The 18153-nt window shown below is 37.2% G+C and overlaps 1 protein-coding gene across 1 annotated transcript in view; it reads left to right on the top strand.

The window, feature by feature from the left end:
* The window catches only part of LOC126412468 (alpha-amylase 2-like), a 125960-nt gene that overhangs the window by 56335 nt on the left and 51472 nt on the right, over window positions 1–18153 (top strand). Inside the window, exon 5 of the mRNA XM_050082114.1 lies at window positions 13899–14047. Coding sequence (XP_049938071.1) covers window positions 13899–14047 — 149 coding nt within the window. The remainder of the gene's footprint in view (window positions 1–13898; window positions 14048–18153) is intronic.

The following is an 18153-nucleotide window of genomic DNA, read 5'->3' as shown; positions in this document are numbered from 1 at the left end:
AAGGACATCACACACATCCATGCCCGAGGCAGGATTCGAACCTGCGACCGTAGCGGTCACGCGGTTCCAGACTGAAGCGCCTTTAACCGCACGGCCACACCGGCCGGCCTTTGCAAGTGATATTTTTACTTTGTTGCAGAACAAGTGAATTTATTTGTATTTGTGTTTTTATTTCTTTACTGATCCTGTAAATCATGGTTAAGTACATAGTATATACAAATGATATGGGATAAGTCAGGTTTGATGTACTTGGTGCTCCAAAAAAAAACTCAAAAACAAAATAGAAGCTGTGGCCAAGCGGGTACTCTTTTAGTTTCACTTTAAATTTAGGTAAATTTTGTATTTATTTCAGAAAGGATGGCATGTAGCTACATATCATAATGCTAGTATGATACACTCCTCCCCTACAAATGTTTGTACCTACTGAACTGACCTGCAGGTAATGCTTCTGTTTAGTATCAAAAGAGTGTAAATCATAATTATGCTTGAAGGTATTTTATTCTGTAAATATGCTTACTTTTATGAAGATTAGTACTTTGTAGGTATATGAACAAGGACGGGGAAGTATACTGAGACTCTTAAACATTGGTCTATATGAGTCTCTGCAAGAATCTTTCTTCTTTAATTTAAATGTTTTTCTGCTACATATGGAGTCCTCCCCCCCCCCCCCCCCCCTCCCCAAAAAAAAAGATAATTCCATAGATCAGTAATGAATAGATACTGCTGTAATACATTGTGACCACTGATATATGACTTGTATTCTGTGAGGGGATTCTTACATCATATGTAAGTGCATTTATCTTTTTAATTATATTCTTCATGTGTGTCTCCAAGTTAAGGTTATCCTGGATATGCAAACCTAAATTTTTTTTTTTACATTTGCAGATGAGACAGTTTTTTGTCAATGTTAAAAATTGCTGTTGCCAGTCAGTTTCTGTGAAGTGTGAAAATTGATTTTTTTTTCCAGAATTTATTATTAGCTTGTTTGTGTTGAACCACTGTGTTAACCCTTGGATTACATCTGCAGCTGTCTTTTGTAGGCTGTCTTCACCACATTACTTAATTAGAGTACTTGTTGTCTGCAAAAATTACTGCTGTTCCTTCAGTTAATTTTTCTCATAGGCGATGGGCCCAAAGACTGATGCTTGAGAAACTCCATACCTGATATTTTTGTGCATCACTATAAAAATTAGAATTTTGTGCATTTTTATATCTTTGTATTTTATTTGAGTGATCTGTTGACAATCATGCAGGTAAGACTGGATCCGCCTATCTGGTAGGCATCATATTACATAAATTCTTAGCTTCTGCAACATGATATCATGATCAGTTACATCAAAAGTTCTACTAAGATCAAGGAATATGCCAGAAATATGTTGCTTATTGTATACTGCAATTAGAATTTTATCTAGGAAGGTAAAAATAGCTGACTGATTGATCTGCCAGTTCTGAATCCTTGTTGTGAATTCGTATTATCATTTCTTTATTTAGGAAGGCTGTTAGTCTCCTAAGAAACAGTTTTTCAAGAATCAGCCTGACAGTACTGATACAGGCCTAAGTTTGCAGCATCATATTTGTCTCCTTTCTTGTACAGTGGTGTTACTTTTGCCATTTTCAGATTTTCCAAGAATATGCCACTCATGAATGATGAATTGAAAATAACTGTTAATGGTTCTGTCATAAATACTGCAGTTGCATTGATGATAATATCTGGTATTTCATCAATAACTGCTAAATATTTATTGGGTAATCTTTTTGCTATCATAAATAATTCCTCAGGTGTTATGGGAGAGAAGAATAGAGTTCTTGAACAAAAATATTTGAGTTAGAATGTCATGTATTACTGTGTGCCTGTCTGTCTGAGAGCTGTAATATTTAGTAATCAGGTGTATGCTGTATGTGAAAAGTAACTGTTAAATTTATTAGTTAAATGAATCTAAGCCAAAAATATTTTCACTGTCTCCCCAATGCAGTAAACTTCAGTGCCCTAGTGTGAGATTTGTAAATGGCATGCAAACTACACTATCCAAGAACTGGGATTTCCTGTTTGTTGTTTGTAGTGAGGTGTGTGCCAAATTTTGCCAGGTGCCTCGAGCCTAACTGTTCATACATGGCACAATTAGGCAGAGTTACAGAAGCACCTGCATCCAATTGAAATTCAACATAGAGGCCAGCAATTCATTGTGTTACAAATAGTTTGTTGGAATGGGGTCACACTGCACTGGGGTAAGATGAGGGCACAACCTTACTTGAATTCCTGCCAGAACCTGCAGTCAGTTTTAAAAATGCTGTATTCACAAAATGTGCATGAGACCTGTTGTTGTGAGAGTGGGCAGGATTTTGTGCTTTTGCCATTGCAAGCAAACTGACTGGACATGGCCTTACTTTCGAAGGGAGTAACATGTCACGTTTTGCGATGGGCAATGTTCCCACTTATGGTGAGCAAAACAGAGAGGGCAAGACTTCACTATATAGACTTACACTTGTTTACTTGGCTGTCTGCATGTCTGTGTGCATGCTCGTTTTGCCGGCTGATTGGGGTGGTCGAGAGCAAGATGCGACTCGACCCGACAAATCGGGACCTGGTCAAATTTATTGGCGGCTATGGCACCAGAATTGAATTGTTCTAATATTTGCAACACTTGACAGAGTGAAGGATCTGAGTACTTGAGAATCTGTTCTCTAATTCTGCTATGAGAAACATTGTATGTGATCACATCACGGATCATCATGTCACTATAAAAGATGCCACAACTGCAACTAAATTTACACTCCCTGTAAACACAGGCTACTTTGGCCCACTTTTGAACAATTTCATACAATTTACTCTTCAAACAAATCATTTTTTACTTATTTTAAGTTCTGATAACCTTTTTATACAACTATAACAACTTATATTTTAGATGCTGCACACCTTTTGCACTAAATTTTTTTCCATTTCTTTTAATTTTTTAGTTTTGGGCCAAGGTAGTTTTTCAGTAGAAAAAGTGTGGTATAAAGGCAAGTGACAAAGAAAGACCTGGGTATTTAAAAACAATTATTTAACGATTATAGTAATATTTTACTCCAAGTTAAAAATACATAGGTAGGTCAATGTGTAAAAAAAAAATGTTTTAAAAGTTCTTTCAAAAAAGGAATTTTTGTGTTTAAATGTAATCAACCTTAAAGCCTCTTTTTATGAGCTTTGGTGGCTGAATAACTTTTACAATGTCACACCACTGGTAAAATAACATATTCTTTTCTTGGGGCCACTTTCAAAATTTCTTAGTCGGTGCCATACAGCCCACTGTCACTTCCGCTTCTGCCACAGAGAGCACCAACCCTGGGAATCGGAGTCCATTCCAATAAACAACAACAAATTTGTCCTTTTCTACAAGTTCCTTCATGTCTTCATTGCTTCCTTTTGTGTCTTCAACATTTGTAGCTGGGAATCTTGTACTGGGTCTTGAATCATCTAAGTTAATTGGTTTATCTGGTTCATTGACAGTAAAAGAGTCTTCATCACTGCTGGAAAAAACCAGGTCACTGTGACATGAGGACACTATGCTGAAATTGTCATCATCATCATCATCTGTTGATGAAAGGCTTGCCTTTATTTTACCCCTTCTTTTCTTTTTGTTTCCATCTAATTTTTTTTCTAGTTTCTTCTTTTCCTTTTCAATTTTTTCTTGTTGTTCAAAGCTTCCTTTCCTTTCTTTTTTTGTCTATTTCATTCTGCTGTTTTTGTTGGTACTGAAGGATTTCAATTAAAGATATACTTTTTCCTGCAGGGACTTCCAATTTTCGACATTTTGTTGTTCACGGCTGAACAACTTCTTGTCTGTTTTCCTGAAGATGTTTGATAAATGTTTGTCCTATTGAATCAAGGTTAACAGAAGCATTGTATGATGGCAATCACTTGACAATCTCTTCTTTGCTGATCGGCTAGATTCCAGCATTTTTGAATCCAGCCAAAAGATTATCCTGTACATTCGACTCTATTCTGTTTAAGGCCTTTTTAACAATCTTGGGAAAATGTCCTTTTTTTTTTTTAGAACAGGAAGTAGATGAGTTGAAAACCAATCCTGAAAAGTTGCACCATCAATCCATCCTTGTTTTGTGCTGTTTCATTATCCATTCTGGGTACTTGCAGCCTCTCCTACAAATCACTTTTTTCTTTCCAGGGTCATTTGACTTACAAGTTTCATCATAGTTATAAATTTTATCTGGCAATACATCACTGACTGCCTCTTTCAGATTCTCAGTGTACTCTGATATTATTTTTTTGTCAATCTGACCTCAGTTTCATTTGACATTAGACGAAAACTTGACTGTCAACTGAGGGTGTCTCTTTAAGAATGACTTAACCCAGTCACGACATGGAACATTGTTACAAAAACATTGTACAGTCTTTCCCTGTCTAGTTAGGTAGGATTTTACAACGTACCTCAACTCAAGTTCACCTGGTGGAAACCATATTCACACATTTTGTCGATATGACTAGCAAAAGCTAGTTCTTCTTCTTGCAGAAATACTTTAGGGTGGCCTGGGAAACATGAAAATGCATTCTTCAACTTGTTTTTATTAGTGCTTTGGGGTATTCGGAAATGTTCAGCAGCCTGCCTTTGTATCATTTCACCAGATCTGATGGTTTCTAAACAAGTTTAAAGATGTTTGTTACTGTAGTCAGCATATTTTCAGCTCCCAGGAAGATGTGTGTAGCTGTAGGGCATTTTGAACAAGCTGAAACCAAACACATGCAATAAAAATATATTCACTACTGGTGCCTATTTTGCTAGCTATTTGTAGAACTTTAATACTAAAAATAATGGATTTATAGAAGTACAGCCTACTTCGGCAAAAAAAAAAAAAAAAGAGGCTGGGCCAAAGTAGCAAAGTAGTTCGTACTTTACAGGTTACCAGAACTGATTTAAAGATGTATGAAAATGGGAAAACACATTGTGTTTCACAGAGTTCTAACTACAGCATGACATAAACAACTAAAAAGAGTTCTGGAAAACATACTTACATTAGAAGTTCCTGAAGAAATGCATCTTCTGCAGGAAGAAGTTTTTAAGATTAAAATTCCACATATTTACACAACACACAACTTGTGGTGCTGCATCCTGGTGGCAAACTGCAGAATCACTTGAACTTTCAGGCAGCTTGATTGGTGCTACCACCTAGCAGAACCAACCAAAACTATTTCAGATACTGCCACCAATTGCTCAATAGAACATGTTTCATTTTATTTTCCTTTCGGGCCAAGAATGACTCTAGGGCCAAAGTAGCCCATGTTTATGGTTCTTGGGAATCTGTTCTCTAATTCTGCTATCAGAAACATTGTATGTGATCACATCACACATCATCATGCCACTATAAGAGGTGCCACAACCACACTTGAATTTACACTTCCTAGTGAGGCCCTGTAAGTTAGTGTATCATTGATGGTACATCTGTTCTGGCCTTTTCTTAAGGCAAAAGAACTGAAATCTGGCTGCCATGACCTCAATCTGCTGTTCATAATACTGTCTTAATGCACCTACTACTTCATCATAGGAGAGTGCATTGGGAGACGACATATGGAAGAGTTTTTTAATTAAGTGAAACACAGGCATTCCCATGACAGACAGAAAATAATGAGGTTTCACAGTACCTTCAATTCGATGGAATTGACTGTGGGCCTAGAACTGGCTAGATGTTTGAGCTATTCTCTTCTTTTTCATTGAAGTGCTGAAACAGTGCATTGCTCTTTGGTGGCACTTGTTGGTTGGTTGGTTGGGCAGACGATGCAACTTGTGCAGCAAGTAATTGCTGTACAGTAGACAGCAATGTGGTGATTTGCTGATTGTAAAACTGAAAAAATCTGATTTAGTTCCAGAGCAGGAGCAGTCTGCAGCTGAGGCACAGCGGCAGGGTGAGGAGGACGCAGGGTAGTCATTCCAACACTAAAAAATATAGCAAAATATAAAAAGACAAATAGAAAAGCAATGTGCAAACCCTCTGAAAAGAGAAATAGATTAGGTCTGCAGCTCTCCTCCTATAACATGCTCTCCTCCTATAACAGGCAACAACAAGAACAAATGAGCAAATAGAATCAATGTAACGACAGCCCCTTGCAGCAACTTAGACCACATGAAAAGCAAACAAAACTTGTTTATCAGATTTGTCGCCACTTGTGGCTGTGTCCTCTTGTAATGTTTTGTGGTTTCTGGCTGGATGAGGAGAGAGTGGTATGATAGGTGGATAGCCAGTTTCTTCTTAGTACTACACAAAATGCATGCATAGTTAAAATACACTTTGTTACAGGAACCAATTGAGTACTTAATTCAGTTATGTCCAGTCTTAAGCACTGTACTAATTCTTGAATCTTGTCCATGTCCATATCACAACTATAAGCAATGGCTAATGTTCCCTTAGAGCTAGCTAAGGTGTGAGGCGACAACTATCACTGTGGAAGACTAGAGCACAGTGCGGCACACTGAGGTGCAATATGAACTGAGTCCTGGTGCAACATACTGAGGTACTGATAATTAGAGACTGAGTCAGCTCAGTCAGCAGCAGTGACCTATAAGCGCACTGCCTGGGGGCGTTATCAGCGTGTAGCCTGGGGCGTGTCTTGGTCTTCACTTGTCATAGGCATGCCTAGTTCAGCTCTACTACATAATGTTTCCTAGTGACAAACAGTGTGCTGGAGAAGGTGTACACCAGCACATTTAGGACATTGGGAGAGTTCAGAAAAGTCACCCAGAATCTCAGGTCAGGGGAGACTTACTGGATAGGATAAGAATGAAAGAGCCTTTCCTTCTCATCCCATCTGGTAAGTCTCCCCTGACCTTGGGTTCTGGACGACATTTCTGAACTCTCCCCATGGCCTAAACCTCACTTGTCCTTTTCCTTCACATCTATTCCTTCCTGTTTAATCCTTCTGCCAAAAGAAAGAGCCACTGGCTCCAAAAGCTTGCAAATTTGAACCCCTCAATTTTTCTGAGTGAATACCCATCAATCAGTTGTCTTCCTAATTTGAGACAAAAGGTCAACTGATCTGTCATTTTTCATCCTGAAACAATACATGTGAGTTAATAACAGACAAATCAACAACAAAACAAAGTAGTGTGTACAACCATTTTACATATTGTCTGCCTCTCATGTATCTTTCCCATAGCTGATCAAACATGTCTTTGTAATTGCATACTATTTCCGGACAGGACACAGTTGTCTTAGAGCCATCTTTCATTTTTCTGGCAATAAATTTGACATATTTTGGATTGTAAGTAGAAAGCAGCAAACTGTTTTGTTGTCCTGCCATTTCACAGCAACTACAACATACCATAAAGAGAAATGAAACTCTCCACATTTGGTAACACTATTTTGTGTGGTAATATTCTGATGATCCTCTCCTGTTTCCTCTTAAAGTCCCAAAGCTATAAAGGCCATTGTTTCTCAGTCCTTTCATCATCTTGCAAGTTGTTAAAAAAAAAAAAAAAAAAAAAAAAGAAACAATGAATCTCACTGTGTCAAAAAGTGGTTGCCACAGCTTCAGCACTAATAACTCACACACCTGGTAATTCTTGAAATCTTGTATTAAGGTGCCGAATATAGTAGTGTACATTTTAACATTTGAAATAAAACACTATTGGAACTGTGAGATGCCAGATTTTATAGCCCTTTTTTATAGGCTTCTTGAGCATATATTGCTTGAGAGATGTGCATTGCTTGAATGCCACCATTGATTCGTCAACTGCAAGACGTCCCATATGCTATCAAACAGATTTTGTTCAGTGCTGCAATAAAATTTGTCATACATTTTATTAGTTTTTGTATCAAGAATGATATTATTGTCATTGCTGTGCTGATTCTGTGTGATTTTCTTGTATTTTGACAGTGTCATGATATTTGATATTAAACACATCTTCAGCATTCAGTCTGAAGTTCAGTAACAGTCAGCTGCCAATAGACAAAGGATACCAGTTACCATTGGCATGCTTGTGAACACCTTCAGTTCAGGAATGGTTCTTCTTTCCATCTGACACAATTCTTATGAGCAGCATATAAATTTGTTTGCAAACATACATGCTCCACAATGTTTCTGAAAAAGTTTTTCAAAATAAACACATTCATTGTCTGATTAGTGAAATCTTAGGCTTTTTAAGTGTCTTCAAAGCATGTTGTATCATCGCCCCAATCATTATCATAATCACTTTCATTTCAACCTCCTACCTCTTTAGTGTTTATATGTTCAGCCCTTTCATCAGAGTTCTCTACATCAAAAATTTAAGTCTGCTATCAGTGTTATTTGTGAACATCTGAACTGCCATCTAGTGTTGGATTTTCTGACCAGACATGTGGCATACAACTTCCAGATGATTTCGTTGTGAAAGTATTGTCTGTTATAGATTATCAGCTTCAACTTATCTATCTTCAGGGGCATCTGTGAGAAAAGATGATCCAGTATCTAATTGTCTTTTAATATCTGGAAAATAATGACAGCTCATTAACAGTAAGCTATAACTGTATTATTTTCAGTCCAAATTAATAAAGAGTAATAGAACAGGATCTACTTACATTTCAAATCTACAAATAATTTTATAAATAAAGTGTGCTGGGACACATGTGTCCTACTAATTTCATTTCACATACAAAGTAACACAGTTTTGAGTATACTTGCCAGTGTATTTGTACTAAAATGATTAATAACTTAAGAAGAAGAAGAATTACTTACTTCAGACATCTTTGGAAAGTGAGAAATGATGAAAATTGATACAGAACTTGATACAGCGAGGTTTCAGCAGCCTTATGTGTCTGCTAGTCAACTTGAGTAGTGACAGACTTCTCTGATATTAGACTTCTCTGTCCCAAATTTTTCTCACATTTGGTACAGTCATCTCTAGACAGGAGAACCATCCAGAGGTGGGTAATATATGCCTTGGCACTCAAGTCAATAGTCAAAGTTAATGAGACATATATGACCTTTCAACCACAAAAGGGTTAGAGCACCTGATATTGTCATTTCTCCAATAAGCAGCTGCTGCATGTCGTCGTGTAGTGACCAACAGCAGTTTCTCAACATAAGTTGTTTCAGCAGCCCTTATACTGTCTTTCCAGCACTTTGATGTCTCGTTGAAAAATGTTCACCATGTTCTTTGCCAATATCATCCACACTTTAGGGAAAAAGTTGAAGGTAATTGTTCAAAATGTGAATCTTGAGGCCCATTGAGAAGTCTAACTTCTTTAACTTTTGCAACATATAGGCCACAACAGAAACACAATGTAGGTAATTTTTGTTGTTTGATAACTTAGTGGCAACCTCCTTTATTATATCAAAGTCTTCCTCTCAATCACAGTGATTTTTGATTCAAAGTTGAAATCAACCATCATTTTCAATCATCGGATCCAACAAACTCATGTCCTTTTGACTTCACATCCAGTAGCTAAGGAAACTCACACAGAGTAACCTGAAATGTTCTCCAGATTTGTGTTAGACTTTCACAGGCTGCTTTATTAATCCCAGCTTAATACTTAGAAGTATTACAAAAATAGAAATTTTTCCAGATTTATGAGGCTCTTGTGCAAAGAGACAAAAAGGCACAGAGCTTGCCACTGTATGTACTAAAAAATGCAACAAATTTCAGCTAAATTTCAACTTCACATCTTGAGAGAGAAAATGGCAACTTCACTGCTGCAGTTTTATCTCCAAAGATGTTGGAGACAAAACATTAAGGAACAGCTTTCTGTATCAAACACAGACTCTCTGTCTGGAACATTTAATTGAAGTATACATAATTAAAATTGATAAAAATATTTTTATATTGGGTAGGAAATGTAAGAAATGTATGATATGCCTTTTTGTTATCATATTCATTCAACACAATAAACACTAAAAAAATTAGCTATTTCATGAAAATAGCTTTTCATCATTGCCCTGTGTAGCTCATCCATATAATCTATATCGCATGTTACTGTTAAAACTGTGTATGGAAATGTGAGATTTACTGTTTATAGCAAATCTCCTTAGTCCTGCTGTGCTGGTGAGGGGGACTCTGAACATGATACCTCTCATACATGCTAGCTTAATGATACATGATGGTCCCAGCAGTGGCTAGATAACCTTCACCATCAGTGGCAGCTTCATCTTCAGGGTTTGACCAATAAACAATATCTACCCACCCTCTCCCAGTAATGAGTGTACATATAACATACATCACAATGAGGAACACAGAATTTTTTGAGTTGCTCTAGAAGAGGGAAGAGGTGTGGCAGTAATGAAAGTGTTCCAGTGAACTGCTATAGTTGGAGTCACGAATGATAACATACGAGTTTAGGCTCGTTCTACAAATCTATGTCACACATTCTCCAATAGCTAGTGAGTGTTCGGAGCACTCTGCTGTAAATGTCATAGCTAATGTGAGCATTAAACAGTATCGTAGAAAGTTGTTTAGTAAATTTCTATTCCATTTGTTGTGAGTTGTCATCGCTGATGGTGGTGGTAAGTGATAAATTCTGCATAACCAAGAGAGAGACGTAATTTGCAGGATACATGCTTTCTTCAAATGGAAAGCATGCTCATGTGCATACCTCAACTGTCACGTGGAATCACCAACAATGCAATCGCCATCCATGCCTCAAAATTCGTGAACCACCTTCATTTATGGATCCAACTATAGCTGTCCTTCAGATCTGGCTGGGTCATGGTGTTCAGGATTGATTTTAGTGATTTTGGGGCATCCAAGAGAGGATGATCAAGTGCAATAATCTATGCTTGAGAAATGGTCCTGCAAAGTCAGAGTGCAGTCCCTTCCAAGATCAGATAAGGATCTGGTCATAATCGGAGCTGGTTTTAACCACAAGCAACACAAGCTGCTGCCTGTGGCACTGAACTGAGTGAAGTATATGACAGTTAGTAGCAGAAATTAAAATGAGTGAATGTCTGTGAAGGAAAGGGGTGGAAGGGAGGAGGGGGGTGGAGAGGAGTGCCAAATGATAAGTCACTTGTGTAGAATAATGTTCTCAAACTGGCCCTGACCAGAGTGTAAAAGCTGTGGGAATGCCACATGATGTGTTGCTCACTTTAGGCACACCCTGGCAAAGTTTTCAATATTGATTTTCAATATTGATGTCAATTTATGGCCAGTATACTATATTTCTGGCTGGAAACTGAATCCTGGTCTTCCATTAGTGGGTGTGGAAAGAAATGCCAAGATCTTTTCATGCGGGGTCAGAGGTATGACCGTGCAGTTCTTTGTGTATTTGGTACAATGAAGTGGAATACCATTGACTGGTGTTGACCAGTTCTGGAGGGCTTATTTAGAAACAAATTCTTGACCCATTCAGTTGCAGTTTGAGAAGGAATCCATGAAACAGCTTCACATTTTCCACTCAAACAAAGCATGGCCAGAAGAGAATGAAGCAATTAGAGGAAAACTCCTAGTCAAGTAAGGACTGAACGTCTACTTTTTGGATTTTTAATCTCACACATACTCATTCAATATGCATATATAGCAATAAACAAGCTCAGAAATTCAATACTGGTTGCTTTTCTACTATAGTTGAATTCTTTTATCTTGGCGGCTCGCACATGCCCGCCCAGACGCGGGAGATTGCTGCGGTGCCAGTTGCACACGACGCACGCGCCAATAGAAGCAGCACCAAAGTATAGCATAGTTGGCAAGCTTACGTTTAGGGGGGAGCACGCAGTTCATGAAGTAAAGCCACCACGGCCGCATTAACCCTTTCGCTGCTACAAAGACGTGCTCCCTGCATTCCACGCTGTGCGCGATTTTGTCACTGCACTGCTCGCCTGTGCAGACACATCGTGTTCCGACTGCTTTGACACTCTTATCATTCGATTTCACAAAAATTATTTGGCCCAAAAATTAGATTTTTACACATCTTCTTGACTGATACCTTCCCCCCATAAATGACTTAATTTTGTTTCGATGTTCAATGCAGTTATTATGCAGCATTAAATATAGTAAACCTTTGCACGAAATTTTGAAGAGTTTGCAGAGGTAAAAGTCCATAGAGTATACTTTCCTTATGGTCGATTTTAGCTGCCACAATGTTGAGAATGAAATGTGGACAAGATACCTAAATTTCATATAAAATTTACTGTATAACAATATCTCATTTAAGTACCACATAGTTGTCATATGTAATATTGAGAAATATTCCGTCTTTCACAACTGTAACAAGAGTTTTATTTACACTGAGCACGTTTGGCTTTATTTTAAAGCACTTCAATCAATCAAAAGGAAGTAGACAAAACACATTAAACAAAACTGTGGACTTACAAAAACATTAGGACTTGAATATACCGTCTATCAGTGAAGTGCTCTGAGCTATGTCAAATATAATTTTTGTGTGTGGCACACACAAACATCATTTATTTGCTAAAACACTGATCAGCCAACACAAACATTGAATATTGTGTTACCGCAGCACAAAACTATGAAAGGTGACTTGGCAATGGAGGAGACAAAATACTGTCCACTGAAGACGCTTCAAAAGAGAAAAACGCGTCTGGTCTAAATAAGTCGCTTATTACAGTTGCAGAAGAGGAATATATTTCAGTACCATTGGTAAAACTGCGACTGTGGAACAAAAACAAGAAAGAGAACATGAGTACCATTGTGTATGTGCCATACCTTTCATTGATTGAAGTGCTTTAAAATAAAGCCAAACACGTCCAGTGTAAATAAAACTTTTATTACAGTCGCGAAAGACGGAATATTTCTCAATATTACATACGAGACCTATGTGGTACTTAAATTAAATGAGATATTGCTATACAGTAAATTTTATATGAAATTTAGGTATCTTGTCCACATTTCATTCTCAACATTATGGCAACTAAAATCAACCATACGGAAAGTATACGCTATGGACTTCTACCTCTGCAAACTCTTCAAAATTTCGTGCAATGGTTTACTACATTTAATGCTGCATAATAACTGCGTTGAACAGCGAAACAAAATTAAGTCATTTATGGGGGGAAGGTATCAGTCAAGAAGACGTGTAAAAATCAAATTTTTGGGCCAAATAGTTTTTGTGAAATCGAATGATAAGCGTGTCAAAGCAGTGGGAACACCACGTGTCTGCACAGGCGAGCAGTGCAGTGATGACAAAATCGCCCACAGCGTGGAATGCGGGGAGCACATGTCTGCAGCAGCGAAAGGGTTAATGAAGAGACAAAGCATTAGAAATGTCAAAAAATTGCATTCAAACGAATATAATTCGTGAAGTAAGGCACTTCGATATTGTTTTTAAATAATGAAAATATTAAGCACCACTCACGGTTTGAACTCATAACCTTTCACATCCGTCTACAGGATGCCATGAGGACTCTAATACGTCACGCACAATACTGACAAACACTGTTGGTATAACTATGAATTACTCACGCTTCGTCGAAGTACAATAGGAAATAAACAATTACCGCTGTTCTTTATTGCGAAAAAGCAGTATAAAAGAAAGTCTGCTATCAAGACATTGCTTTTGTTCTGTTACTTTATTTATGACTGAACGTTTATAAAACTGAAGACAGCTCTGCACTGCAGTCAAAGTCTGGCAACGTCGTTCCCTGTTCATTGGCTGACTGTGTTTTGTGATGTCAGATGCGCAGAACGAACCTAAACTCGGCCGCCAACATAAATGATGCGCACTTTAGTAATGTAAGATACTTATTTACAGGTTTTAAAGTGTCTAGCATACTACTGGAAGCATGTTTGGAAATACAATTACACCTGTATAAAGCCATCACTCTTTGCAGTGTAAGCTGTGGAAATAGTTCACCATAGCAGCATTTCTGTGATAATGTATGTTTTTGACTCATTCCACATTCCAGGTGGATCTCACTGATGATGACACTGAACATGATGTTTCATTTCCTGATGTATTTATCACTATTTTTGCATCTCTAGAATTGATGCTGCAAAACATATTTGGCCAACAGACTTGGCATTGATACTTGACAAACTGAAGAACCTGAATACAGAACATGGATTTCCTGAAGGACAGAAGCCATTCATATATCAGGAGGTTATTGATCTCAGTGCACCATTGTACCGTGGTATGTAATGCTCTGACTAAACCAGTGGCACTGTTAAAGAAGAGAAAGATGGAATAAATATATATCATTTAAAGAACAGAAGAATATTCAGAAGGTAAAGGCTACCTGGTTTTAAGAAAAGTAGCAATATTATGAAAAGGATAGTTGCTACCCACAGTATAGTGGGGAGAGGCAACTGGGTGGGGATAAGGTGGAGGCTGAGGTGGGGAGGGGGAGGGATGGCAGGGTGGGAGTGGGGGACAGTAAAGTGCTGCTGAGAGTGTGTGTAGGGACAAGGTGGAGAGAGGGTAGGGCAGTTAGGTACAGTCGGCAGGCTAGACTGAGGGAGGGGCAGAGAGGTGGAGTAGCAGAAAAGGAGAGAAGTAAAAGGCGGTGTGCATTGCTGGAACAGAGAGCTGTGTGGTGCTGGATGGGAACAGAGAAGGGGCTAGATGGGTTAAGGCTACAACTAATGAAGGCTGAGGCCAGGAAGGTTACGTGAAAGTAGGATATATTGCAAGGATGCAGATAGCACAGGCTGTGAAGCAGTCATTGAAATGAAGAATGTCATTTTGGGTGGTGTGCTCAGCAGTAGGGGGTCAAGTTGTTTCTTGGCCACAGTTTGTCTGTGGCCATACATGCAGACAGAAAGCTTGTTGGTTGTCATTCCCATGTAGAGTGCAGCACAGTCGTTGCAGATTAGCTTGTAGATCACATGACTGATTTCACAGATAGTCCTGTCTTTTGTGGGATGGGGGATGCTTGTGACTGGACTTTAGTAGGTGATAATGGGGGGATGTATGGGACAGGTCTAGCATCTAGGTCTATTACAGGGATATGAGCCATGAGGCAAGGGGTTGAGAGCATGGGGGAATACTACTGTGGAAGGGGTGGGAAGGATAGTGGATAGGACATTTCTCATTTCATGGTATGACAAAAGGTAGTCAAAAGCCCGGCAGGGAATGTAACTCACTTGCCACAGTGTTACATTCCATCCTGAATTTTCCATTGTTTTGTTTTAAGGAAAGATTTAATAAAATTTTGTATTTAAATTCAGTGTAGAACTGTATGCCACACTAATATTGTAAATAATTAGAGTTATTATTCAGACAGCTGTCATAATGCATCAAGAGGTTTTGCATTTGCTCACAAAGGTAGGTACATCACTATGAAACTATACATAAATTTTAAATGTATTGTTTATAGCTCGCTGTAAATACAAACTACTTTTCAGATACATAAAACATGCTAAAGAGGATTACTAACATAGGGTTTCTCTTATGAAGTTAGCTTTACCAATATGCCACACTATTTGCTTTTGATTGAAATTTATTTATGCTCTAGTCAATGCAGCATGATTCTATGATAGCAAGTACGAGAACATACTAGCATCCGTTTACCAGCAGACTCTTAACTTTAGTATGGCCATTCTGCATGCCTTGTAGGTGTTTTGTGAAATACATTTGCTCACTACTGGAGTCTCCTTGTACATAAAATGTTTATTCACTTGTCACAGTGTCTTTTAGGTACATCCCATTCATATGTACACTCAGTGCTTAGCTATGGCATTCTTTTTTGGGGAACAAATGTACAAAATAGGAACACAGTTTTCAAATTCCAGAAAAAAGCCATAAGAATAATAACCAAAAATAGTAGTCAAGCTCATTGTAAAGATCTGTTGAAAACACTGGGGATTTTAACTGCTCTATGTGAATACATTTACCAGTCCAGCTCTGTCCATGACTGTGGAAAAAGAGCTAGATTCAGCTTACATTTACCACGAAAAAATAAACATAAAACTCAAAACAGCATTTTTTACCAATGAATAAAGCTGTACAATAAATTAGCAAAAGAGATTAAAGAAATTGCAAAAATATACTTATTTAAAAATGCAGCTAATAAGCACCTGTTATGCAATACATTTTTTACATTGAAGGATTACTTAGACAAAACAGATTAGGGGTTTGGCAAAAAAGATGTTATACAAATAAATAATAATAATTATTATGAAACATCCAACATTCCACATAACACCTTCACACTATGTTTTTTTCATCTTTTTTTCTTTTTCTAGAAAAACTTACCCCCAAAGCTATGCATGGCACAATACTAACACCTCTTCCTCTTTCTGAGCTCAATATCTCACTCATTATAGAGGGATGCTGACTCAGTTTTTCAGGATAGCAAATGGGAAGTTCCAGTACAGAACATGGTCCAGAGGTCACCAGTGTGTGAGCGTACGTGTGTGTGTGTGTGTGTGTGTGTGTGTGTGTGTGTGTGTGTGTAGTGAGTGAAGTATTATGAAACAATGTGTGTATAGTGTATGCAGTGAGTGATAGTGAGATATAGGTGAACAGTGTGGCATTACATTATTTAATAAGTTATTTGTAAAAAAAGTATTGTATACCAGGAATAAATCTAATGATTGTCTCTAACAAGAAGTCTGTAAATGTATGTGTATACGAATTAGCTTATTTTAAATTAGTCTAAACTTGTAAATACTTTAACATGTCCTATATCCTTGTAAAGAGAGATCTACAGATGAGTAAAGCTACTACTACTACTGGTACTACTACTACTACTACTACTACTACTATGGTAGCACTACTACTACTACCACTACAGCTATTCCTCACTACACTGCATGAGGTGTCTTTTTCAGTGACATTTTCTTCCTTCGATATCACTCAACATTTTTTTCTGTCCTTATTCAGTTTGCTTCTCAGATTAAGATGCAATTATATAAACTTTCAAAATGAAGTCTATATCTTAGTTATATTGATGTTATGTTTAGTCTTATCACAAAAGATCTAAGAAATAATACAAGTCTTACTACTACTCTCAGTTCTGTTTATGGGCACAGACTGTGCACTACTCTCAATTCTGATAACTATATTCTCTAAGGATGAAATTTTTATGTTTATTTCTCACTTTACCCCAAGAAACGGGAATGTTAAAATTTCTTGAACTTTTGTTGTTCCTCTCTACTACAAATATGTCACTTTTTTCATTAATACAAGTTTTTCAAGTGCCCTCATGTGGACTGGATGAGAAATTTTAACTCTCATTGTTCATTGACAGAAAAAGCTAATAAACAATTCTTCAGCAGGAAGGTCAGGAAACGTATTTACAATGTTAGTCAAGTGAAATGAAAAACAGCATATGTCATAGATCAATAAAAAAGGAAAACAGTTAAAAAATGTGATTGACTTAGCGTACCATAGTTCTTTAAAGCTGTTGAGACTGAAACCAAGGACTGTTCCATTTTTATTTGACAAAAGTCATATGAACATTCTGACAAAAGATCTAGACTCCAATGCCTTATTTACAGTACCATTACAGAAACTTTTATCCTTCCCTTGTTCTATAAGATCTCTGTGAGTATTCCAGATGCCTGTATGCTTTGATTGTTGTGTGCTCTTTTGATTTAGTGATACGTCAATTTTATAAAGCTTCCAACAAGTGAATTATGTCAGTTTATACATGTTTCATACATTCACAATAACAACCAAAAACTTATTTACTTCTCACCTTTCTCCCAAATATAATTTACTGTCACTCCCACTTTTCATTTACCATATTAACTAGGATTTAATAACAATAACAGATATAAAATGTTCTAATATAATTACAGTAGCTTGCTTATGTTAATGCTTAGTGCAATGGTTTGTCATAACTTTACAAGAATAATAATACAGACCAAAATGGAAAAACTTTTTTGCTGAAAATACCTTATTCTTATGCTTTTAGGTGGGGAAATCCAAATATGATTCTTAAGAAACTGTATCACCCACATTTTATAGATAAATTTATTAAATTAAGCGATTTTAAAGAATTTAACAGCTTTTATATTGTTAAAATAATTTAAAAAGGAGTTGTAAGGAATGTAGATGATGTTGGTAGCACTGCTGAAAAAATTTTCTGTCAAAAAAAGTTCAATTTTATTTTTGTGTTAATAGATGGTGTTTTCTTTACTGTCAATCTAACCTCACCTTCCCGTTTCCTGTACATGTGCTCAGTACAATGTCTAATCATGGTTGTAAAAACTCTCCTGACAGTTTTTGTTATATCTGTGGTGAATTTGTGATTAAAAAACACCAAAGAAACATTACAGACTTTGTGCAATA

This window comes from Schistocerca serialis, chromosome 1 (assembly GCF_023864345.2).
Source record: "Schistocerca serialis cubense isolate TAMUIC-IGC-003099 chromosome 1, iqSchSeri2.2, whole genome shotgun sequence".
NCBI classification, from domain to species: Eukaryota; Metazoa; Arthropoda; class Insecta; order Orthoptera; family Acrididae; genus Schistocerca; species Schistocerca serialis.
This window is presented reverse-complemented; position numbering and strand designations above follow the sequence as displayed.